The following is a 27,450-nucleotide window of genomic DNA, read 5'->3' as shown; positions in this document are numbered from 1 at the left end:
GTTGTGTATTTAAACCTCATCTACAAAGTACATTACAAACAACTATTTACTACATTGTAAAATGTTATACAAATAGACACTCTAAGCATCAATTAGGTCGACATTTAATTCAATTCAACCACAATAACGAATGTAGCTTGCTTAGAACGACATAATGTAAAACAAAATGAAAATAAATCAATAAATAGATAAACAAACAAATAAATAATCCATTTGGCATCACTAGCAAAAATAAACGTTTCGGTTCTTGAAGCCAGAGACGTACATGTATGTCCAATTTGTCTCTTGAAGAGATAACATAACAGAAGAAGAAGAAGAAGAAGAAGAAGAAGAAGAAGAAGAAGAAGAAGTTAAAATCTTTTAACATGATGATATATACAGTCGTTAAATGAAACAAGGATGGGTAGTATTGCAACAGCAATACAAAGTCCCCTGCCTGAGCTAGGACTGCACCTATTTTTTTCGCATTTTTATAACTACATGTTATACTGAACATGTATACCAAGTTTTGTTAAAATCGGAGTAGTACTTTAGGAGAAGTTGTCCGGACAAGCCTCAACCAATGCGAAGCCGGCGGCCATTTTGAAAATGGTTTTTCGAAAACAAAATGTGGGATGCACAAATACATGTACATGTTATACTGATCATGTATACCAAGTTTCGTTAAAATCGGAGTAGTACTTTAGGAGGAGCTGTCCGGACAAGCCTCAACCAATGAGAAGCCGGCGGCCATTTTGAAAAATGTTTTTTTGAAAAAAAAATGTGGGATGCACAACTACATGTTATACTGATCATGTATACCTAGTTTCGTTAAGATCGGAGTAGTACTTTAGAAGGAGTTGTCCGGACAACTGTTGCGTGACAGACAGACAGACGGAAGGACGGAGGGTAAACCTAAAGTCCCCCCGTTTTTCAAACGGCAGGGGACTAATAAAACTCCATCATATGGAATAATAATCACATTTTTACATACGTATTTGTTACAAATACTATCTTAATAATCATGTCTTTTTGGACCCCTCTCTGTTATGGGTATCTGTATCTTTTGTTGTCCCATGTGGGCTGAAATAAATTCGTAAATAAAGAAATTAAATTGCATAAAGTCACAGCTGGCCAAAAGACGTCTTCTAGTGAAAAATGTTGCCAAATGTCATCTTATTTTTAGATAGGTTATAGTATTTTGTTTGCTTCTCAAGTGAAAAGCTATCACATTTGTTTAAATCACGATATCGACATCTCTTCAATACCTTATTGATAGCACATCAGAACAATAGAAAATGTTCAACGTCGGCTCAACAAAATAAGTACCTGGGCTGAAGGACTTACCTTATTCCGCAAGATTACAGAAACTGAATCTACCAACAGAGATATATAGGAAATCACGTGGCGATGTGATAGAGGTCTACAAAATACTTTTGGGAAATATTATTGTGAAGTGTCAGATATTTTCAAAATCAGGAATGGTTCCTCAACATGCGGGCATGACCTCAAGATCTTTAAAAAAACAACTTTCGAGATTAAATTTTAGGAAAGTATTCAGAGAGCTGTCGATGTATGGAACACTCTCCCGGCGAATGTAGTAAATGCAAACATTGCTATGACATTTGAATATAAGTAAGACGAACATTGGAAAAATCAATCACAGAAATATTGTTTTAAAGTAAAATCGAATTGTGAATGTTTCATTTATGATATATTATTTATTACAGAGCTAACTGTCAAGGGAATGCAATTTCCTACTTTTTTCAGAATAAAATATACGTATCTATGTATGATGAAATAACCATCGAGGCCGATGGTCCTGTCTTTAGCACATCGTTTGACTTAAGGGGGCATGGGACATTTTGATTTGGTACACATAATGATTCCGCACACAACTTCCAATGAAAGCTTGATATATGTCCAACAAATACGTTTATAATCTCAATATGATTTAGGAATGAATTAAATATGTGTAACTCTTCAAAGGGACTGTGCTATGGGGTTTTAGCAATATAGTGATATTATGACGTCAGTATATAGGCCTAATAGCAGCATTTCAAATCGAGTGTTCAGACAAATTTCAAAACATAAAATAGTCGGTAACGATTTATATTGTTATTTTATATAATTGCGCGTGTGTGTGATCTAATATTACAACAGTGTACGCACGTTATTCAATTTGTCTGCAATTCTGTGGGCATGCAATGACTTTCAAAATACTTTATCATCCGAAACTGCTGGGATACTGTTACTGTTTCAGAGAGAGGGAGAACGTTACATAACATTGTTACTCAAGTTATCTTCCAGATTTTTATTTATTTTTTTCATTTCGCCTCATCTTCTTTTAGCTCGACAGACAGAAGAACGGTTTAATCTGCCCACCTGGTACGAAGGGAGACAACTCGAACAATATGTGTCACACACATATATAGCAAGACAAGACAAGATATCTTTATTAGCACTCAGGCACACTATTATGTGCGACAAGAGGTCAACAAAAGTCACAACAGCATAATACAATGTATTTAGACAAAGTTTGTAGTAAACACTGCATAAAATATAACTTGTGATAACATGTATGTTTTAAAACATATAATTTCAATATTTTTACAAATTGATGTTTGAAAGTCACATATTATTTTTCAGATGCCTTTCTAGTAATATAATTGGATGAACATAGATAGATTTGATAAATTCTCTAATATCGCATAATGATAATAGCCGCATATCCGGAAATTAAAAAAAAAGTATGCATATCCCATTGGTTTCGAATTCACAGCTTACATTCTAGAATTACTTTATTTTGATTATCATAAGTTACTGTTGCTTCTCCACTGTACAGATTCCTTTGTTTAAACATTACACTGTGGTCCTGATTTAACGTGAAATACGAGTTACTAACCTATAATAAATGATGATCCGTATCATTTAAGTCATACAAATTTCAAGTGTCTGTCATACATTTGAAAAATTTGTCTATCAGTGTGTCGCCATTTTTTCTGAAGTATACCTATTCTATGACATTACAGAGTTTAATTAAACTCGATGCCTTTTATTCAAATCAGTAGGTTTCATTGAAGTCAGTGGATGTGCGTCCTTTGTTTTATTTAGATCAAAGGCTCATTTTAATATTGACATCGATATTTCGACTTCAGGAATAAAATGTGTTAACACCAGCGTGCATTTTCAGTAAGAAAACTGACTGGCAAGTTGGAGTTTGAATTTTAAAGGATACGTTTTATCTTACTTTTCAGAACCTATTTTCTACGTTTAGAAATGACGACCTTGACCGAACGCTGACGTTCGGTATGACCTAACATGTTATTCCCCAAACCCACTTTCAGTAACTACATGTAGAAACTTGAACTGTATGAAGTTTGAGTAATTGATATTTCCAAGGAAGCTCAAAATTGTCGTGTGGAATCTTTGACCTTCAGAAACGAAAAACAGTCCAATACAATGTACATAGAAGTATTTTCCTGTTGTCATAAATGCTTCATAATTCTGATAACAAAGGATGTACGATATTTTCTCACAACTACATAATGTGACGATTGAAACTTTCTTTGACCGTGAATTTTACACGAGAAATGCGAGTTTATTATTGAATGATGACAACGTTCGTTTCTGTTTAGAGTTGACGATGTTTCTGTTTAGAGTTGACGATGTTTCTATTTAGAGTTGACGATGTTTCTGTTTAGAGTTGACGACGTTTCTGTTTAGAGTTGACGATGTTTCTGTTTAGAGTTGACGATGTTTCTGATTAGAGTTGACGACGTTTATGATTAGATTTGACGACGTATATGATTAGAGTTGACGACGTTTCTGATTAGAGTTGACGACGTTTCTGTTTAGAGTTGACGACGTTTATGATTAGATTTGACGACGTTTATGATTAGAGTTGACGACGTTTCTGATTAGAGTTGACACGTTTCTGTTTAGAGTTGACGACGTTTATGATTAGATTTGACGACGTTTCTATTTAGAGTTAACGATGTTTCTGTTTAAAGTTGACGATGTTTCTGTTTAGAGTTGGCACGTTTCTGTTTAGAGTTGACGATGTTTCTGTTTAGAGTTGACGACGTTTCTGTTTAGAGTTGACGACGTTTATGATTAGAGTTGACGACGTTTCTGATTAGAGTTGACACGTTTCTGTTTAGAGTTGACGACGTTTATGATTAGATTTGACGACGTTTCTATTTAGAGTTAACGATGTTTCTGTTTAAAGTTGACGATGTTTCTGTTTAGAGTTGACGATGTTTCTGTTTAGATTTGACGACGTTTCTGTTTAGAGTTGACACGTTTCTGTTTAGAGTTGACGATGTTTCTGTTTAGATTTGACGACGTTTCTGTTTAGAGTTGACACGTTTCTGTTTAGAGTTGACGACGTTTCTGTTTAGAGTTGACACGTTTCTGTTTAGAGTTGACACGTTTCTGTTTAGATTTGACGACGTTTCTGATTAGAGTTGACGATGTTTCTGATTAGAGTTGACAATTCTCGTGACGCTTGGTTTTGGTTGTCCGCGTTCTTCCTGAGTGTTAGATTATCTGATCTGAGGGTAAGTCAGATATTAATCCCTCAACTATTTTATGTAGAAAACTAGCCGCTTCAGTCATAGTCATTTCAGGTGTTGTAGCATTTAACACATCCCTTCATATCGAATTTTATATCTCAAGTAATTAGGCGGGCTGCTCTCCTTTGTATTCGTCCAGTTTGTCTATGTCTAATTTTATATTGGGATCCTAGATACCACAGCCAAAGTCCATTATTGATCTAACGAGTAATATGTACATTCTTTTGGCAGTGTTCTAAATTTCTTCTGAAAAAGGCCTAAAGTTGAAACTTACTTTCTGTGCGAAGTTGCTGATATGAGTGCTCCATTTCAAATCGTTTAATTCCTGGAATCCTCCGAATGGGTTGATTTTTCTTGTCCAAACCGTAGTCACTTAAAACAGTAAAATGTTGATGACTTTTTGTCCTTTATGCCTTTATTCCTATGTATCTGTCCATCCTTCATGATTCTGTACGTCTTTTTGGATGGTACGATGATAATGAGTTTGCGGAATTCGATTCTCCTTAAGTACGATTGTGACAATGAAAAAAAACAATGTAAGGTATTTCTTTGATTAAATCGGAGAGTCGCAATCTAATTAAAATTAGATGTACATACGGATCTGAACTTGATTAGATTGGGAGAGTCATTTCATTAATTAAAGAAAATAATGTCAAATACACGTGTGATTTAATTGATCAATATTCTCATTGTTCGGGCGTAGTACGTAGGTAAGCGAAGCAATGAACAGCTGATATTAAACACGATAGAACTTAAGGAAAACTCGTTATAACAACCCCCCTCCGCCCTTAACTACTCGTTAGGTCGTTTCATCTCATCAGACCACATGGAAATTACAATGGTTTATTTCTATGATCTTTAAAATTCATGGCTGTTAGAATATCAAAAGCGGCATTTGTGAAAATACTTTTTACAATTCACGAGCATCTGACGGTATTCCAGGCAAGGTATTTATGATATTAAAAGCAATCTTCGTGATATATTATGTTGTTTGAAGTTTAAACATATTTGAATTCTGTGATATTGGAAAAATAGGTAATTTATTTATGAGTTATATCATACATAACATAGTACCAAAAGTGACGAAGGAAGAAAATTGTATAACTCGTGCCCTGATCGGGACTTGAACTCTCGATCTACGGCACCTATAATCGCCTAGCCAGAAATATCCTTATTACTTAGGAAAGTACTTAATTCCACAGGGACCAATTCCATGTCCATCTTTATGTACTGGGATACATAACACACCCGTGAACTATGATTAGGATTTTTGAGTCCAATCCCTGTGGTCGATTCTCTACAGTAATTAAGACATTTTACCTAAGCTCAGGGGACTGAACAAATGATTTTTCAGGGTCATTTTGTCGGTTTGCAATTTCAATATTATGTAACACATTAAACAGACATATCCAGTAAAATACTACAATATTACAATTTATTTTTATGCATTGTATCTGACGTTTCTTTTCTCATTTGCAGTCACGTACACAGAAGACATATTATAAGGTGCTTTTTTCACCAATACTGTTATATTTTTTACAAATCAAGGATTGGTTTGGTTTATTTTGTTTAACGTCCTATTCTTGTAGGTTTTGGAGGTGGAGGAAAGTGGAGGTACCCAGAGAAAACCCAGGCAACTTCCTCACGTGGGTTTCAACTCGAAATCCAGAGGTGGAGGGCTAGTGATAAAGTGTCGGGACACCTTAAGGAATGTTTTTCATCTTGGGAATAATTCATAGATATCACAGAATTCAATTAGAGTTAAGCTATAGTAAACCCTCGTTTGTTCTGTGCATTACAAACTCTTCTTATTCTACATTGATCAGCTCTATCAGCCTTTTTAAAATCTAATCTGGTCGGCCAATTTCAGAATAACAATAGAAATTAACTTGACCAAGTACACATTCAATATATCAGGGGTCAAAACTGTTAAAAACACTCAGATAACCAAAAGGTCAAGAACTTACTTCGGTCAATGTTGACCGATAGGTTCCTGATTAATCCGAAAGTTTCTGAAGTTTTATCGGCCTTTAAAAACAATATCCAAAAGGCTTAGAATTTACTTCGGTCAAATTTGACTGGTGTTAGTTCCTTGGGTAACACTGGACATTTGCAAACAGAAATGACCATGACCTATTCAAAGAATCAAGATATTTGACTGGTAGATTCTTGGGATCGGACCTAACAAAGTTGGCCAAAATAAACGAACTGACCTTGACCCATATATAATGCCATGGGGTAAAATTTGTTAAAATATTCGAGACAACATTCTATGATTAACTAAATGGCATAGAATTTAAATACTTGGAACATAGATTCCTGGGATGACACCCAATAGAAATGACTTGACATTTTGACCGATATTCAATATCAAAGGGTCAAACCACTTCGTCTAACTATCTAGAAGTTCTAGAATCAAGGTACATTATGCATTATTTTGCTTGTAGACTATTCGGACAACTTCTGACTATATCTGTAAAAAGAAATGACCTTTAACCATACTCAAGGTTACCAGTGTCAGTTTTGTAAAACTCAAACTTTTTTTCCCTTGAAAGCAGAAAATTATCAGAGCAGTGAATACCACGTGAGTGATGCAGGCCCATTGGGTCTCATGTTTAGAAGATTGTTTTTGCTTGTTGTCCATAGGACATAGATAATCCAACAGGCAAACTAATTTATCAGAGTTACTTCCCTTTGTTATACTCTTACAGTGGCAAGCTTGGCAGCAATCGAGTCGAGGCTGAGTATGACTCACTATCATTGGAATGTACTTATTACAAGGCAATAAAATTACATTGTTGATGATTTTAATAAACATGCAACAAATAAACAGGTATCGGAATACAGTGATTAATATTTTCAACAGGATTCCAGTTGGTTTTACAGTATCGATAATAATGGTTTATAGTTCTTATTCTCTGTACATATCTCACTATATTACACTGATAATCCACTTCAAAACCGTTCACAGTTTATTATCTGTGGTCATTGTGCCTCTAGCAGCTACATAATGACTTTCTGGGGAGCATACAGCCAAAGCTGTCATTTTGACAATAAAAACTTCTGCATATTTCTTGCACTTTCTATCACCTATTCATTAAAACTTCTTGGGGAGCTGCCATCTTGACGATAACAACTTATGCACATTCCTTGCACTGTCCTCATTTACTAATTTACATCTGAGCTGACTGGAACACAAATGAGTTAAGTATCTTGTTCAATGATTCAACACAGTGCCTGTTCCGGCACTCAAACTACTAACCCTTCAGTCATGTAGCCCTTCTTCCTACCACTAGACCACCGTGCCTTCATTATACCTCGTTATGTCTGGAAGTTTCATATCAAAAATAACAAAATTCAAAGTAGCACTTGTAGGTTATATTTTTCTTATCAATAAAACAATAAAACATCTTCTACATAATTAACACCTATTCCTTATTATACATAATATAATCATATTTGTGAGTCAATAAAATGGTATGTTTTAAAATAAAGAGTTCTCACCCATCACTTTTTAACACTTAAATATTTTAAGTGCATTGTTTGTATGATTATAATCAATAAAACGACTTTTTCACCTTTTCTTCATGTTGCCATTCACATGTTGATGGGGATGCTTTACCTAAATAAGCAGCCTGCAATGTCTGAAGCTTAGAAGCTCTTGATCAACATCTTATATGATAAACTTTTGTTAAATATTAATTAAAAAGTATCAAAATTTATAATTAAACTTTTATGTATATAATGATAGGTTTAATTTAATATTCAAAATGATCTCCTGAATGCAATGAAAAATCAAAAAGAGTAAAAATAAAAAATATATTGAAAAAAATACTAAAAATATTTCTCAATGAATGATAATAATATTGATTAGAAAATGCTTAAAAATGAATCATGCTACATAATTCTAAACCCATGATCATGCGGTGTAGTGGAAACACTTTTGTCTTTCCCCTGGGTGACAGGGGTCAATTCCCCAGATATATAAATAGGTATATATGGGGATCACCTTCTTTGGTTTTTCTTGAGGTACTTCAGTTTCCTCCCAGAATAAGAGCGATTGATGTATAAGGTGATAACTTGTTTGTCAATTGTTTTAAAAATTAAAAAAGTTACAAAAAAAAAACAACCAAAAAAACCATTTCAGTGACTGGCACAAGTGGTAAATGGTGTATGCATTGTGTATATTTGATAATAATGTATTGAATTTTCCAGTCTCAGAGTATATTTGTTGTTATATATAAATTCCCTGGGTATTTTCATGCTATATCTAATAACCATAAGATGGCATGAATATACCCTGTTGCAAAATTGAATCTCCTGTGAATATCAGCAGAGACATATATAGATCTCTGATATCAGCAACCATAAACAGTTAAGGTTTAAAAAACTCAAGGTTGTTAGTCATGTTGAAGGGAGTTGCTGAATACCATTACAGAAGTTTGTGAATAGCTCGAAGGGCCTCTACCTTATTTTACCGGGTATAAGCCCAGGGGGCTAGTGCACTGAAATTGCGAGCACGTTAAATAGGTCAGGTATGACAGGAAGTCACTGTATATGATGTTTCACTAAAGCAGCTTTCACTAGTATATAATTACTTGTCTGATAATGATCACTGAGATGTCACATACACCATAACCAATTCACTGGTTGTGTCATTGATTCAAACCCCCATACATGTACAATATCATTAGTAGTCTTGAGGTTTAAACGTTTCATCTTTGCAGTAAAACAAACTCCCGGAGTCGTTGAGGTATAGGAAGTTTAGGTATAACATTTGGCAGGAATCTATATCCCAATTTCCGACGTAATGCATGCCGGGAAATATCTTGTAAAGTTCTAACATTTTCACACAACGGAATTAGCATCTCCCTCAGTTTATTGTCCTGTTCAACCTTGCTCCTTAGTTGTCCATTTTCCGTTCGTATATCAAACTGTCCGGAGGCCTTCAAAAGCAGTTCTAGACACGCATCATCCGCATCTGTGTTTAATCCACTTACTTGTATCATAGCTGCACGCATTAGTGGTGTGTGGCCATGCAGGTTCTTCAAGTCTACTGATGCATTATATTCTAAGAGTAACTTTATAACAGCTAAATGTCCCTTTCTGGATGCCCAGCTAAGTGGGGTGTCTAAATTATAGTCCAGTGCATCAACATCTGCACCATTCTGCAGTAGAAGTTTCACACAGTCTGTGTTATCTTTAAATGCTGCCCAATGAAGCGGGGTGTCAAGGTTACCGTCTCTGACGTTAAGGTCCGCACCATTCTGTAGGAGGATCTCTACACTCAGAGCATCCCTCTCAGCAGCGTAATGTAGAGCAGCCCTCTCATAACCATCGATATCATTTACCTGTAAAACAGTAATAAATAAAACAGACATTATCAGGGCATCCAGTAGACCTTTGAAAATATGTTTTTAACTCCCAAAAATCAGATTCGACTCTTTTGATTGAAGGGATAGGTCTATTTGACATATGTTTTGACCCTTTAGATTTCTGAGAAATGGTGATTTGACTTCTGAATCGCTGAAAGTCAAGGGTCAACTGGATGCCCAGTCTCAGAGTTTCTGACATTAAAAAAACTGCTGTTTTTTGTTTTAACACTTAAAGAGAATTTTTTTTAGCCAATTCATGGTAAACATTAGTCTGTATATCCAGCATCACACAAAAACAAATTTCTACAGAAGTTATGTAAGCTATAAACATTGATCATTCAAATGAAAGTCTTCCTCAATTGAAATTAAAAAGTTAATTTTTAGAAACACTGCATTTAAACACTTCTTATATAACACATTGATTCAACTTGTAGTTTCCTTCCTTAATGTTTAATATTTACCATTGTATGGCACTGCCACTATATAACCCTACCAATTCAGTTGCGAGTTCACCAGCTTATGAACTGCCAACTGAAATTTGAATTTGAAAATTTCAAAAAAAAAAAACGCACGACAAATAAAAACTCGCAGATGGTAAATATAAGCATTGAACGGCTTTCAGTTGGCATTCATAGTCAATATGAATGCCAACTGAAAGCCGTTCAATGCTTAACTGAAAACATGGAAATGTACTGGAGGTGGAAATTTATCGCAAAAAATTTCCCCCACGTGTACTATTGTGATATAAATTTGCACATATTGTGATATAAATTTGCACAATCTCGAACTACAAATGGGTGAATCAACTGAGAAAGTTTCCTGTCGCATAGTTTACTTATCGAAATCGCGAAATTAACCCCAGTGAGAATAACCAAATTTACAGTACTGTATATGGTTGTGAATATTTCTCGTGTATTACCAGGTAAATTTTGTGTAACTAAGCCTTGTAAACATGCATTAGTAAACATTTCTGTATATTTGTTGTTATACAATGTATATCAATTCCCTGGGTATTTTTATGCTACTGTAAAATTGGATATTTTCACGCGTTGAAATTTTCGGTTGTCAGCTTCCAAACTGTTCGCGGTGTGGATATTTCCGCGCTGTCAGACACGTTGAAAATAAATTTTCGCAGTGCGATATCATGGGGTATGTACATTTCAGTACGAGTTATCTCCCTTGTCCTCAAAGTTGGACAGGTGTCAAGGTAAGTACTAAGTATTAAACGTGAGTAGTACTTACATATTGTTATAGTGTTAGTGTGTAAACTCGGACAGTATTGGAGCAGTTAGAGGTTTGAATTTCAAGGAGACAGGTAGTTCTACTAAAGGATGCTACAACGTTGGTTGAAATCTAGCCCAACGGTCAAACCAGGACCCTAGTAATCAGGGAACTCCAGAAAAATGTAAATTATATGAACATTTGAATGAAATTAGTGACATAGAATTGAGGAAATCTCCAGTACGTGGATCACCAAAAAAAAAACGGACTCCTCGGGCAGAAAAAGAAGTATATCTAATGATCATAAAATGGTATGAATATACCTGACAGCAAAATTGAATCTCCTGTGAATATCAGCAGAGACATAGATATATAGATATATATGTCTCTGATATCAGCAACCATAAACAGTTAAGGTTTATAAAACTCAAGGTTGTTAGTCATGTTGAAGGGAGTTGCTGAATACCATTACAGAAGTTTGTGAATAGCTCGAAGGGACTCTACCTTATTTTACCGGGTATAAGCCCAGGGGGCTAGTGCACTGAAAATGCCAGCATGTTAAATAGGTCAGGTATGACAGGAAGTCACTGTATACGATGTTTCACTAAGGCAGCTTTCACTAGTATATAATAACTTGTCTGATAATGATCACTGAGATGTCACATACACCATAACCAATTCACTGGTTGTGTCATAGATTCAAACCACCATACATGTACAATATCATTAGTAGTCTTGAGGTTTAAACGTTTCATCTTTGCAGTAAAACAAACTCCCGGAGTCGTTGAGGTATAGGAAGTTTAGGTATAACATTTGGCAGGAATCTATATCCCAATTTCCGACGTAATGCATGCCGGGAAATATCTTGTAAAGTTCTAACATTTTCACACAACGGAATTAGCATCTCCCTCAGTTTATTGTCCTGTTCAACCTTGCTCCTTAGTTGTCCATTTTCCGTTCGTATATCAAACTGTCCGGAGGCCTTCAAAAGCAGTTCTAGACACGCATCATCCGCATCTGTGTTTAATCCACTTACTTGTATCATAGCTGCACGCATTAGTGGTGTGTGGCCATGTAGGTTCTTCAAGTCTACTGATGCATTATATTCTAAGAGTAACTTTATAACAGCTAAATGTCCCTTTCTTGATGCCCAGCTAAGAGGGGTGTCTAAATTATAGTCCAGTGCATCAACATCTGCACCATTCTGCAGTAGAAGTTTCACACAGTCTGTGTTATCTTTAAATGCTGCCCAATGAAGCGGGGTGTCAAGGTTACCGTCTCTGACGTTAAGGTCCGCACCATTCTGTAGGAGGATCTCTACACTCAGAGCATCCCTCTCAGCAGCGTAATGTAGAGCAGCCCTCTCATAACCATCGATATCATTTACCTGTAAAACAGTAATAAATAAAACAGACATTATCAGGGCATCCAGTAGACCTTTGAAAATATGTTTTTAACTCACAAAAATCAGATTCGACTCTTTTGATTGAAGGGATAGGTCTATTTGACATATGTTTTGACCCTTTAGATTTCTGAGAAATGGTGATTTGACTTCTGAATCGCTGAAAGTCAAGGGTCAACTGGATGCCCAAATGTATTTGTAAAAGCATTATACATAGTGGCTCAATCTAATTAGTGGCTCAATCCACAGGGGCTTGGCACGATTTTCCAAATGATGGTCCATATATATATGTATTATAGTGTCGACACTATAATACATATATATATGGACCATCATTTGGAAAATCGTGCCAAGCCCCTGTGGCTCAATCTAATTAGTGGCTCAATCTAATTAAAATACATGTCTTCAATATGCCTGCCTATGTATTGAAGAGATGTCTTTTAATCATTTTGCATATTGGGTACTTGTATCTAGAGTCAAAAACAAAAATATGTGTGTTTTTGCTTACTTGTCTGTAGGAACATTTTGTATATTTCTTTTTAAATATTCTACAGAAATGTGGTTATGACCTAACAGCTCTTTCCCAGTGATACCTAAAAAAAATCAGTCATGTACTTTGAGCTGTATAAGTTCTGCACTAATGAAAATTTTATTGAACTCATAGAATATCTTGAAATAGTGGGACTCATTGTTTTTAGCAATAAAGTCGAAAAGGACTAATTAAATCAAATTGTAAATTGGTCATTGCTTTCTTGAAATTTCCAAATTTGGGGAGACCCCAGAATTATGATTTTTTTCATATTTACCTGCCCTTGTTAATAATGTAAATATAGGTAGCAATACCTTAATGTCAGTGGGCCAGGGGACAAAGTATTACACACGTACCAGGTATATTAATCAAAGGGAGATAACTATAACATATATTATACACAAGTACACAACGCATGTATTCAGACCTTACCCTGGCACCTCTTTCAAGTAACAACTTAAGGGTGTCCATGTCTGGAATCATACAGGCACAGTGAAGAGGTAGGAGAGTTCCATGTAGTCGGTTCACGTCGGCGCCTTGGTCTATCAGATCCTGGATATCGTTGTCTGGCGTTGTTGTGAATGTCTGCCAGTTACTAATAGCTCGTATTAACCGTTCTGATAACTCATATGACATTTGGGCATTGGCCATTGTATACCACATTACTGCATGGACACAGCTTCTGAAATACAGGGAAAAGCTATCAATCACACTGACTTTTGCTATGCACTATAAATTCTATAACATTATTGAACTAGAGCTATGTTTTGAGTCATAACTAATATCCTTCATAATTTTTAACAGAGCATTCACATCTTAGTACGCATGTGGGTTAATGTTGCATTTATAATTAAAAAGAACAAAAAACATCATGTTTTAATATAAATTCAATATTTAATGATTTCCCGGTTAGTTCTGTTTGTTTTTTTGATCGGATTTTAATGTTAGGTGTCCAACGTCTTTATCGGGATGTTTTCGTCGTTCCTCGTGTTCTCGCGTGGTCACGTGACCGGCACGAAGGACTACATTAACACTTGATCGGTAAATATGGCCAGAGCACCCGACCAACGTATTTTGTCGTACAAACAAATATGATACACTTATTCATCGTGCTAAGAAACAGAGAAAAAGTGCTGTACATTCTTCTATTTATTCAAGTATGGTTACATAACGGCGTCAAAACTGGTGTTAATTGAAGAAATGCCGATTAATTGACTACTTTTTAAGTAATTTTGACGATGTTTGTCATTTTCGTAAGAATGTACAGCACTTTTCGTTGCTCTCATACAATTACCTTCACGCTCGTACCTGTTTCATAAGTATTGATTTAGGGCAGTCGGGTGCTCTAGGACGATTCATAGAGCAAGTGTTAATGTTCATTCTCCAATATTGGAACTCTTCAGTGTTTTAAGTATCGAAATCGGCATATAGAAACGAACAAACGTTAATAAATGAATGCAATGGATCGTAATTAATTCAATTAATTATTTACAGATGATTTCCAAAGACATAAGGTATAGTTAGAATTTTCGGCTGTACACATGCAAGTTTGTAAATTCGTCACTGTGATGAAACCACCGTCCTCGTCGTTGCCATGACAGCCGATCGAAGCTGCGATCACGAATGCACTGACAAAGTGAAAGTTGAAGTATTTTTCGCAACATGCGGTTTAAACTTAAAATTACAATCACACCTCATATTGATTGGGGTTGTTTAATCATACCTGATCAATTGAATTATCAGAAAACTAACAAAAACATTAAAAAACACAGAATGAAGCCTTCGTGTCAGGCAGTGCAGACACAACGCGGGATCTGTAAATAATGTGACGTCATTGGAATGTACAAGTTGCAACAATGTACAACAATGTATATTTTACATGAATACACTAATGAGCAACAAAACGGGACGCAACATTAACCCACATGCGTACAATAAATGGAAGTTTTGTATTTTTTCCTCAGTTGTAAATCACTGATTTTGCTTGTGCATGAATAAATTATAATCAACTATTTAGATTTACTTGAGGATTAACTATCCTAAAAAACTGTAATACCAATCTCCATTTTTTATAGCAAGAGTATCCTCAATCTTGCTCAGACACCAAACTTGGAATTTCTGACAAATAGGTATTTATCTATTAGCCTGATCATGAGTTTCCCCTGGCCCTGACACCAGATTTACACAAAAAATTCTGACAAATTGATGTCTGATTCTGCCGCCAGGTCCAGAGGAAACCAAGGCTACTTCTTTTTATAGTGGATATATCTATTCATTTATTAACATAGATACAGGCGACGAAATGTGATAGTAGAGGCATCAGGCTACCCGAGTCCAGGAGTTTTCCTTTTATCCCTACCCCAGCTAGCCTGACACCAGACGTTCACATGTAGACAGATATATATCTGGTGTATGGGGTCCTATACCGGACACGCCCCTTTTTTTCCACTTGGTGTCAAAAAGTAGGAATCAGATAGGTTCACCACTAGCTACTGTTGTTGTGGAAAATGATTTGACACTTTTTTCTTTTCCCGAAAAAGTGTCAAATGCTTTCCTACTACTAGTATCTGCTCTACAACAGTAATTATTCAACAACAGTATCTGTTCTACTACATGCCTGGATAAACCACAAATACTACAGTCTCGTCTCTCAATAAACCCGTTATATACAGTAGGCCTAATGGGCCTAGAGAAATGTTTTTGACAGTTGACAGTAGACATCATGCATGCAATGGCATGCGACATATTTTCGTTATTCCAACAAAGGCATACGCAATATGTATCGGTAACATTAATCACGGAATTTCAAATAATTATAAACGTTTAAACATATTTACTTAAAACGACATCGAGGTGCAGATTTCCTGAAATAAAATAAACGGAACTTGAAACTTGCAGCTGTGGCAATGTTGACAAATATCATACGGGCTTCCGGTTAACCAATGAGACGTCAATATTACAGTTTCTGTGAACAGAGAAAAGAAAATTTACCATCCGTAAATTAATCTTTATTTTGTATTGATTGTATTAAAGGCTAACAAATATTTGACACCTTGAATTATATTCAAATATAATAAATGTATTTTAAAAATTAGATTGTATAATATTTACTGCGGATTTACAATATGTCAGCCTCCATAAGCATGCTGCGGCGGTTTCATCAGCTGAAGGGGGAACATGTGTTTGTGTGTTTGTGGAATTAATTAAACTCTTCAATTAGATACTTATATATAATTGATAAACATGCTTCATATATCCAGGCTGACGCCTCAGAGGACTGTTGCATCTCTCGCAAGGTAATTAAAAAATATAGAAGAAAAAACAACAAAATATGTCGTATTTAGACTGTTAGAGCCTAGAGGTCATTTTGTTTGCATCATATTCTGTTGGTAGAAGGTAAATGCGACGGTCGGTAGATAACAAGCTGAAGCCAAGTAGCTCACTCGACATTGACGATTTCAATTCCCTGCTCGTTTCCGCAAAATTAGTCAAATTATTCTTGTGTCACCGTTTTGTTTACATAACTCTTAGGCTACATTACCGGTATATTTTATATAAACTCCTGATATTTTATCTAGGCCTACTTCATCTTCATTCTTTAGATCAATCCTATCTTTACAACAATGATTATTCCAATGCCCTGTCTAATTCCTTGATGAGAACAAATATGAAATATTAATCAACTACCTTTATTATTGCAGATCATCTTGTTTGCTCAGAAGATGCAAATCATCATCTGTCCAAGATGCTGTCCGAACTCTAAAAGATGGAGACAGACTACATGGATACACAGTGAAAAGGGTAAATTATTCTGGTATAAAAGATTTAGAGCAATAACTGACACTCATGCAATTATAGTAATAACATAAACTTTCAATATTGTTTATTTCATTGGGATACCTGAGCAATAACTGACACTCATGCAATTATAGTAATAACATAAACTTTCAATATTGTTTATTTCATTGGGATACCTGGTGATTTTAGTTATATTAAGAATGTGCATGAAATGTATTATAATAAACAGCCAATTAAGATTCACCAATTAACTTGTTATTCAGCATCTACATCCTATCTGTAGTGTATATTTTTTAGTAATTGGTATTTATTAGTATATAGTGAACTACACTGTACCTGTTTTACATATATCTACCTGTAGGCTTTATATCCAGTATTACCTATGATGGTATTTATCTACATATTACCTACATTTGTATGTTTGTAATCAACTGTAGATTACCTTGTTGGTAGTTGTTTTTTACATGTCCTTTACCAGTGTGTTACCTGTGTTATTTACCTGAAGGCTGTATATTACCTGTGTCATTTACCTGAAGGCTGTATATTACCTGTGTTATTTACCTGAAGGCTGTATATTACCTGTGTCATTTACCTGAAGACTGTATTTTACCTTTGATGTTATTTTCCTGTATCTTACCTGTGTCATTTACCTGAAGACTGTATTTTACCTTTGATGTTATTTTCCTGTATATTACCTGTGTCATTTACCTGAAGACTGTATTTTACCTTTGATGGTATTTTCCTGTATATTACCTGTGTCATTTACCTGAAGACTGTATTTTACCTTTGATGGTATTTTCCTGTGTGTTACCTGTGTTATTTACCTGAAGACTGTATATTATCTGTGTGAGTATTTCCCTGCATCTCAAGTGTATTTGTAGATATTTTTATACTTTTAACTTTGAACATATACTCTACCTGTCAGGGTAAGTATTTACCTGTGTATATTACCTGTGTTGGAAGGTGGTTGAGATCCCAGAACTGATGACTACAGGTGTGAGTTTAGAGCATGATAGAACTGGTGCACAGCATTGCCACTATGCTCGAGAGGACAGCAACAACACATTCAGGTACAGTCATTTACCCACAAGTCATAAAACTGTTGTCAATGAAGCATGCAATTTCATTGCATCATTTTCATATGAAGGAGCCAGTTCTCAACATGGTAAAAGTGTACTCCAACCTATAGTATTTGAAAAAAAAAAATTTAAAATCTGAAAAGATATTCCCATTTTAGATATGTTTATGAACTTGTATTAAAATCAACGACTTTCACTTCTCCAATTCTATTCTGTCTATGTCATTTTAATTTGTCGTTGCTTCTTATTGAATAAATGTAGAATATTTTGTACAATTTCTAAACAATCTAATTAAAATTAGATTTTCATTATCCACTCCGTAAACTTCGTCCATACAGAGTTTACGGAGAAGATAATGAACATCTAACTTTGATGAGATTGAATTTCTAAATAATTTGTTGGTAGGTCAAAATAAAGGCTGCACAATCAACAAAATTTTAATTCAATACTGTAAAAATTTTGAATTTGAAACATATCTACATTCAAAATAATAGTTAACATAACTAAATGCAGTTTTTCTGCAGTGAAGTTGTAGAAAGCAATGTCTTTTGTCATTGTAATGTCTTGACTTCTGACTTGTTTACAGTGTGATGTTTAGGACAACACCTATGGATAATACTGGAGTGCCCCACATTCTTGAACACACCACATTGTGTGGATCACAAAAGTACCCTGTGAGGGACCCTTTCTTCAAGATGCTGAACAGGACACTAGCCACATTCATGAATGCTATGACAGGTATACTTACTGTTTGGTTTATTTGGTTTATTTGTTTAACGTCCTATTAACAGCCAGGATAATTTAAGGACATGTCTGGTTTTGGAGGTGAAGGAAAGACAGAGTACCTGGAGAAAAAATGCCTGCTACGGTTAGTGCTAGGCAACTACCCCAAGTTAGTTTCTTCTTTGGTAGGACAGATGATATTAAGGCTGTATGTTACCTTACGGTGGTAGGACAGATGATATTAAGGCTGCATGCTACCTTACTGTGGTAGGACAGATGATATTAAGGCTGTATGCTACCTTACTGTGGTAGGACAGATGATATTAAGGCTGTATGCTACCTTACTGTGGTTAGATAAATAATATTAAGGTTTCATGCTACCTTACTGTGGTTAGATAAGTAATATTAAGGCTGCATTCTACCTTACTGTGGTAGGACAGGTGATATTAAGGCTGCATTCTACCTTACTGTGGTAGGACAGATGGTATTAAGGCTGTATGTTACCTTACTGTGGTAGGACAGGTGATATTATAATTAAGGCTGTATGGTACCTTACTGTGTTAGGACAGATGGTATTAAGGCTTTATGCTACCTTACTGTGGTAGGACAGATGATATTAAGGCTGTATGCTACCTTACTGTGGTAGGACAGGTGATATTAAGGCTGTATGCTACCTTACTTTGGTATGACAGGTACATTTTGATATAGGACCGCATGCCACTGTACTGCGATAAGAAAATATTGAACTAGTATGACATGAAAGGCAATCCTAGGAATATGCAAAAAAAATGGAACATTCATCATTCTGTCAGACATTGTTTCCACTCTTTATTCCTAACTTTTGAGGAAATTTGAAAACTAAATTATGCGCATCCTTTAACAGCTAGTGACTGGACTGTCTATCCATTCTCTACACAAAACCAAAAGGACTATGAGAACCTCATGTCAGTATATCTGGATGCCGTCTTCTATCCTCAGCTCCGTGAATTGGACTTCAGGTAAATATTGAGAAATAGACATCAACTGTTTGAATGAAGAGAGACATGTTGTTTTAATACTAGTTCTTCATTTTGTTTTCTTGGTCGATGCTCTAAAGCAAATCTTTCAAAATGTCTGAAGCTTAACTTTTGAAAACTACCGATATTTATCTTGATGAAACATATGTATCACTCACAAACTCTGTCCAATGTATTATGATCAGATAACTGCCAACTTCATTTTAAGGTCAAAGGGTCAATTTTGTGTAACATTTTCAATAAAATCATTGTCCACGTAAAAAAAACTAGTTTTCAGTGCAATCAGATCCCTGCAACCTTCATATGAAGGTCAAAGGTCAATTAAGTGCAACATTTTTGATACTTTGTCAACGGAGAACAATGCTTTTGTTACACCTTGTAACTGAACTTAAGATGTTTGTATTTTCTTTAGATATGGAAAATGGGATAATTATTGTTTTTGCTATTTTTCAGACAAGAAGGATGGCGTTTAGAACATGAGGATCCAAACAATCCCGAATCCCCGATCCTATTTAAGGGTGTGGTCTACAACGAGATGAAGGGAGTGTTTGTAAGTTAACTTAATTTATCCCGAATCCCTGATCCTATTTAAGGGTGTGGTCTACAATGAGTTTTCTTTTGCCATTGCCACTTTAGTGGGCATCTATTTTAAAATATTTCACGAGAGAAAATAAAACAAACTGTTGGGTTGCTAAACTTGAAAAATGGCTTCTTGAAACATCTTATCGTTTCAGCCTGTCCGATTCCATAGCCGCGATAGCTCTGTCAGTTAGAGCACCGGCCACGTAACCTCAGGTGAAGATCCGAGGTGCGTGGTTCAATGCTACCTACCTGTGTCGGTTTGTGTTTATTGTGAAGCTGAGATATGAGCCTGTCTGTTACTATCATGGTTGTGTCCTTGCTTGGACAAGACACTTTACCCTAATTGCTCTAGATGGCGACAGACCTCCTGATTAAGTCCCGAGTAAGTTTGGTGAATTACCCAAAGTAAGTCACTTTCAACAAACTCAAATTAAGTGAGGTAATCACCAACTACTGCAAGAGACCCCGCCTCATAATTGACCCTGGCTGTTCACGGTGTGATAAAACCCAGTAAACAAACAAACAAACAGTTCCATAGTAACACATCCTCAATACTCCAGGTGTTTGTTCACTATTTTGTTCTCGGCACCACTGGAATATGTCATGACAAAAATCAAAAGCTCAGTAGCCACCATCATGTGGTTAAAACAAAAATGCTGGTTTGATTTTTTGATGTACATATCAAATAAATCTTTGGTTAGCCAAACCATTAAAGTGACAGGCTTTGAATTTGGTTGTCACTCCACCGTAATCTTTAAAGAAATGCATCAACATAGCAATTATTACAAATATTTTTCTTGATAAAAATCAAATAGCTAGTTGTATGATTTTAATTGGGTCATGACATATTCCAGAGGTGCAGAGAGCACAAGTATTCCTTTTTTAAAGATCTTATCAAATATGTATTCTCACAAATTTTAGCTTAAGTGAAAGATACATTTTTATTTCCCTGAGGCTTTGAAACATGTGTCAAACAAGAACGGGGTGTGATGCAATAAGTTTATGTAATTTGTAAATACAGACATATGACTACCTACACCAGCAGGGTTAGTGTTATTGAGGTGTAATGATAATATAACAATATGGTTTCACAGTCAGTTACAACAATGAGTTTTATCTTAACATGAATGTCTAAAACAAACCATTGGTAAAAATACAATGTATATTCTGCAGGGATCGACACTAACAGTAGCCCGGCAGCCCTGGGCTGCCTGAAATCTGGTCGGGCTGCCAGAATGTCCAGACCAGCAGCCCTGTGGGCAGTTTTTCAGTCAAATGTATAATGTCCAGCTAAAATTTTCTTCATTTACTTCAAAAAAATCATTTTCAAAACTTTCCATGAAACCCCTTGGTGCAAGATCTAATATTTTTATGCTCAGAATGAACTAGCTAGAATGCAGGAAACTGCATTTAGAATATTCATTTTTTTCGTCAGTGTTGAGGTAAGGGCTGGAGGGATAATGTCCCCTAATCTCCGAATTCATACAAGAGGGGCATCACCTTTGGCAGCCCGGGCTGCCTCATTCCAAAACCTGGCAGCCCGGCGGTCTGTCAAGGTGATTAAGTTAGTGTCAATCCCTGTTCTGATTGGACCTGTCTGTTGCAGTCTGATTCCATGAACATATTTATGCAAGCTGTCCAGAACAAACTGATGCCAAACCATACCTATGGTGTTGTATCCGGGGGAGATCCACCAGCCATCACAGGCCTCACCTGGCAACAGCTGAAAGACTTCCATCATTCCCACTACCATCCGACCAACTCAAAGTAAGTCACTCTAGATGCAAAGGAAGTCACTGTCATTTCAAAGTTAGTCACTATTGGCTACCTCAATCAATTCACTCTTGACAAACTCAAAGTGAGTCAGCCTAACTCAGTCTAAGTCACTCTTGACATATAGTAAATCACTTTCAACAAACTCAAAGTAAGGCCCTCTCAACAAACTAAGTCACTTTCAACTTACTCAAATTAAGTCACTTTCAACTAACTAAAATAAAGTCACTCTCAACACACGTAAATTTAAAGTGAGTCACCCTCAACAAACTCGTGACAAATTAAGTCACTTTCAACAAACTCAAAGTTAGTCACCCTCAACAAACTCAAAGTTAGTCACCCTCAACAAACTCAAAGTCACTAAACACAAAGTAAGCCATTCTCAATAAACACAAAGTTAGACACTCTCACCAAACCCAACGTAAGTCACCCACAACAAACTTAAAATGAGTCACCCTCATTAAAAAGTTGTTCTGTAAACTGATAATGATATAGATTCAACAAAGTATATCTTATCCCCACGTAAAGTATATCTTATCCCCACGTAAAGTATATATTATCCCCACATAAAGTATATCTTATCGGATATCCCCACGTAAAGTATATCTTATCCCCAGGTAAAGTATATCTTATCCCCACGTAAAGAATATCTTATCCCCATGTAAAGTATATCTTATCCCCACGTAAAGTATATCTTATCCCCACGTAAAGTATATCTTATCCCCACGTAAAGTATATCTTATCCCCACGTAAAGTATATCTTATCTCCACGTAAAGTATATCTTATCCCCAGGTAAAGTATTACTATATCTTATCCCCACGTAAAGTATATCTTATCCCCACGTAAAGTATATCTTATCCCCACGTAAAGTATATATTATCCCCACGTAAAGTATATCTTATCGGATATCCCCACGTAAAGTATATCTTATCGGATATCCCCATGTAAAGTATATCTTATCCCCATGTAAAGTATATCTTATCCCCACGTGAAGTACAGTATATCTTATCCCCACGTAAAGTATATATTATCCCCACGTAAAGTATATCTTATCCCCACGTAAAGTATATATTATCCCCACGTAAAGTATATATTATCCCCACGTAAAGTATATATTATCCCCACGTAAAGAATATCTTATCCCCATGTAAAGTATATCTTATCCCCATGTAAAGTATATCTTATCCCCATGTAAAGTATATCTTATCCCCACGTAAAGTATATCTTATCCCCATGTAAAGTATATCTTATCCTCACGTAAAGTATATCTTATCCCCAGGTAAAGTATATCTTATCCCCACGTAAAGTGTATCTTATCCCCACGTAAAGTATATCTTATCCCCACGTAAGTATATCTTATCCCCAGGTAAAGTATATCTTATCCCCACGTAAAGTATATCTTATCCCCACGTGAAGTATATCTTATCCCCACGTGAAGTGTATCTTATCCCCACGTAAAGTATATCTTATCCCCACGTAAAGTATATCTTATCCCCACGTAAAGTATATCTTATCCCCACGTAAAGTATATCTTATCCCCACGTAAAGTATATCTTATCCCCAAGCTACTACCTGCTAGATTTATTAATTACTAAACCAGACTTGCCAATACCAGGTATAAATGGTACTGAATGTCATCTGTTTTAGGATTTCACCCTAAGGCTTGTAAAATACAAGCCTCCTCCCAACACATGAATAAAGATGACCTTCTATACATATTCATGACCTTTCCTGGCTGACCTGCCTTCCAATATAATTGATACTGTAATTATAAACTAAATATCTTAAACATTTTCGCCAGGTTCACAACGTATGGTGACATCCCTTTAGAGCGCCACCTAGAGCTCATTAATGGAAACTACCTGGAGAAATTTGACCGAATCAGCATTGATACACGAGTGCCACTGGAGCCCCGATGGAGCGAGTCTGTAAGTTTGAGGATAAGGTCATGCAGTGGTAGCACACACACTTTATATTGGTACTCCGGTATCCTTTTGTAGTAAGAACCCTTGTGCATATCCATCTTGGCCAATAGAGGTGGATATAATTTGGTATAACTTGTTTTGTGGTTTTTGTAGAATAAGTGAATTTTATATTTTATATAAGGTTATTCCCTTTCTAGATATCTATAGCTTTAACTTGTAAGCTAGCTGTAAATACAGAGAAATGTGTCCTAGGGTCAGTTAAAACCAGAATAAGGACGTTAAGACCCATCAATGAGCACAGATAATTTATTTTTGGAAATTTAAAATCTACCAAGTATAAAACTCTATATGTTTTAATAACATCCAATAGTTATGAATGTTTGGATGACCAAATGAGATGTTTGTGACATATGTCAGTTAAAACTAACACATCAGGGAAGGATCCATGGTGAGTGGTTAAACCCATCCAGGGTTGGTTTGCATTTCTCCGAACCTGAATATCCTGCTTTTGCAGTGTCCTTGGGTAAGACAGTTTATTCCAATAACTCTATAAAACAGGTGACATGCCCTCAAGTATGTTGTTTAGTGAGGTAGCCATCAGCTACTACAAGGAAAACTAGTCCCAAAGTTACCTTGGTTGTTGATAGGTGATGACCAGAGTAAACAAACAAAAATCTGAGTGAATGGTGACAAACCTTTAACTGGTTCATTTTTACAGAGAACAGCACACATCACATGTTCCTACGACCCAACGGCCACCGAGAAGCAGACAACAGTCTCAGCCAACTTCTTACTGTCCGAGTAAGTATAATTTATTGGGGTTGGGGGGTTATTACATACATAAAATATTCACCTGGGTGAGTATTCTATGGAGATTAAAATTTTGTAGCACACCTGTATCACATTACTTGGAATATAAACTCTAGTTTAACTTACTACGATAGAGGTACAGCCAAACCTGCTCTAACGACCGCCGGTATATAACGACCGCCTGTATATAATGACCAACTGTATATAACGACCGCCTGTATATAATGACCACCTGTATATAATGACCACCTGTATATAATGACCGTCTGTATATAACGACCGCCTGTATATAACGACCGCCTGTATATAACGACCACCTGTATATAACGACCACCTGTATATAACGACCACCTGTCTAAGTGACCGTTTTTCTGTCTCCCCTTGGGCGGTCTGTATAGACAGGTTTGACTGTACATGTATTCAACATATTGATAGATGGTTATCGTGACATTACTTTCATTGACCAGGTGGATATAGCAGACATAAAATACTATATTATTTTTAATTACCAATATTTCATATCTATAAAGCCCATTTCAAGAATATATGGTGTTACTGTAGATATGTGAAAGTGGAAAGTATAATTTTGTTACCGGCAGACCACCTAACTAGCTTAGGCTAGTAGGAATTTCCTAGTCTAGTGGTAGGATGTCTTTTGATAGAAACAATAGGTCACTACTTTGAGGCAAAGCATAGGCAGGATATTTTTCATTACCCCTTCCTAATACAGATAAACTACCTGTTTCACTTACAACTGGTTAGCTACCATTTGCCGCTTTTCTTAATTTGTAAATTATAAAGATATAAAATGATCAACTCAATTAATGTTTATTTTACAGAATTTCAGATATATTTGAATCCTTCACGATGAATATCATTTGCACCCTTTTGACGGATGGAGAAACATCTCCCTTTTATCAGGCTCTACTTGAGGCAAACATCGGATCTGATTATGCCCCATTGACAGGGTAAGAATATTATATTTACCCCTTTTTATGCTCCCAAAATATAAGTTCACATTTTAGACCATGATTTGATGTAAATTTCTGCAGATTAGATTTTGTAGGTCATGGTTAAAAGTTGAGAGATCACGGGTCACACTTTTATTAAATAACTATTTGATTTTTAGCTCACCTGCCCGAAGGGCAAGTGAGCTTATGCCGTGGCGCGGCGTCCGTCGTCCGTCCGTCCGTCCGGCCGTCCGGCCGGCGTCAACTTTCCATTCAAGCAACTTCTTCTCAATAACCAAAAGGCCTAGAGACCTAATATTGGGCCTGTAGTATGCTGGGGTGAAGGGCTACCAAGTTTGTTCAAATGAATGACCTTGACCTTCATTCAAGGTCACAGGAGTCAAAAAGGCTAAAATCTTCAAACGACTTCTTCTCAACAACCAACAGTCCCAGGGAGTTGATATTGGGTCTGTAGCATGCTGGGGTAAAGGGCTACCAAGTTTGTTCAAATGAATGACCTTGACTTTCATTCAAGGTCACAGGAGTCAAAAAGGCTAAAAAAAAATTAGACGACTTCTTCTAAATAGCCAAAAGACCCAGGGACTTGATATTGGGTCTGTAGCATGCTGGGGTGAAGGCTACCAAGTTTGTTCAAATGAATGACCTTGACCTTCATTCAAGGTCACAGGAGTCAAAAAGGCTAAAATCTTTAAACGACTTCTTCTCAATAACCAAGAGTCCCAGGGACTTGATATTGGGTCTGTAGCATGCTGGGGTGAAGGGCTACCAAGTTTGTTCAAATGAATGACCTTGACCTTCATTCAAGGTCACAGGAGTCAAAAAGGCTAAAATCTTTAAACGACTTCTTCTCAATAACCAAGAGTCTCAGGGAGTTGATATTGGGTCTGTAGCATGCTCGGGTGAAGGGCTACCAAGTTTGTTCAAATGAATGACCTTGACTTTCATTCAAGGTCACAGGGGTCAAAAAGGCTAAAATCTTTAAACAACTTCTTCTCAATAACCAAGAGTCCCAGGGAGTTGATATTGGGTCTGTAGCATGCTGGGGTAAAGGGCTACCAAGTTTGTTCAAATGAATGACCTTGACCGTCATTCAAGGTCACAGGAGTCAAAAAGGCTAAAATCTTTAAACGACTTCTTCTCAATAACCTGGAGTCCCAGAGGCCTAATATTTGGCCTGTAGCATGCTGGGGTGAAGGGCTCCCAAGTTTGTTCAAATGAATGACCTTGACTTTCATTCAAGGTCACAGGAGTCAAAAAGGCTAAAATCTTTAAACGACTTCTTCTCAATAACCAAGAGTCCCAGAGACCTAATATTTAGCCTGTAGCATGCTGGGGTGAAGGGCTCCCAAGTTTGTTCAAATGAATGACCTTGACTTTCATTCAAGGTCACAGGAGTCAAAAAAGCTAAAATCTTTTAAACGACTTCTTCTCAATAACCAAGAGTCTCAGGGAGTTGATATTGGGTCTGTAGCATGCTGGGGTAAAGGGCTACCAAGTTTGTTCAAATGAATGACCTTGACCTTCATTCAAGGTCACAGGGGTCAAAAAGGCTAAAATCTTTAAACAACTTCTTCTCAATAACCAAGAGTCCCAGGGAGTTGATATTGGGTCTGTAGCATGCTGGGGTGAAGGGCTACCAAGTTTGTTCAAATGAATGACCTTGACTTTCATTCAAGGTCACAGGAGTCA

At 36.2% G+C, this 27,450-nt stretch overlaps 2 protein-coding genes across 2 annotated transcripts in view; one reads left to right on the top strand and one right to left on the bottom strand.

Annotated features, from left to right (window-relative positions):
- Positions 1-7,919: 7,919 nt before the first annotated feature.
- On the bottom strand, positions 7,920-16,016 carry LOC117317416 (ankyrin repeat and SOCS box protein 8-like). Its single transcript, XM_033872226.1, has 4 exons — positions 15,921-16,016; positions 13,516-13,765; positions 11,907-12,539; positions 7,920-9,961 (listed from the first exon to the last, which is right to left on the bottom strand). The coding sequence occupies exons 1-4, from the start codon at positions 16,004-16,006 to the stop codon at positions 9,272-9,274; spliced, it is 1,659 nt and encodes a 552-aa protein (XP_033728117.1). The 5' UTR covers positions 16,007-16,016; the 3' UTR covers positions 7,920-9,271.
- A 204-nt stretch (positions 16,017-16,220) lies between these two features.
- The window catches only part of LOC117317414 (presequence protease, mitochondrial-like), a 39,932-nt gene continuing 28,702 nt past the window's right edge, over positions 16,221-27,450 (top strand). The window contains exons 1-10 of the mRNA XM_033872225.1: positions 16,221-16,379; positions 16,785-16,884; positions 17,845-17,951; positions 18,547-18,698; positions 19,567-19,681; positions 20,153-20,249; positions 21,888-22,048; positions 23,857-23,983; positions 24,699-24,781; positions 25,630-25,758. Of these exons, the coding sequence (XP_033728116.1) occupies positions 16,327-16,379; positions 16,785-16,884; positions 17,845-17,951; positions 18,547-18,698; positions 19,567-19,681; positions 20,153-20,249; positions 21,888-22,048; positions 23,857-23,983; positions 24,699-24,781; positions 25,630-25,758 (1,124 nt within the window). The 5' untranslated portion in view covers positions 16,221-16,326. The remainder of the gene's footprint in view (positions 16,380-16,784; positions 16,885-17,844; positions 17,952-18,546; positions 18,699-19,566; positions 19,682-20,152; positions 20,250-21,887; positions 22,049-23,856; positions 23,984-24,698; positions 24,782-25,629; positions 25,759-27,450) is intronic.

The sequence above is a fragment of the Pecten maximus genome, chromosome 19 (assembly GCF_902652985.1).
Source record: "Pecten maximus chromosome 19, xPecMax1.1, whole genome shotgun sequence".
Taxonomy (NCBI): domain Eukaryota; kingdom Metazoa; phylum Mollusca; class Bivalvia; order Pectinida; family Pectinidae; genus Pecten; species Pecten maximus.
This window is presented reverse-complemented; position numbering and strand designations above follow the sequence as displayed.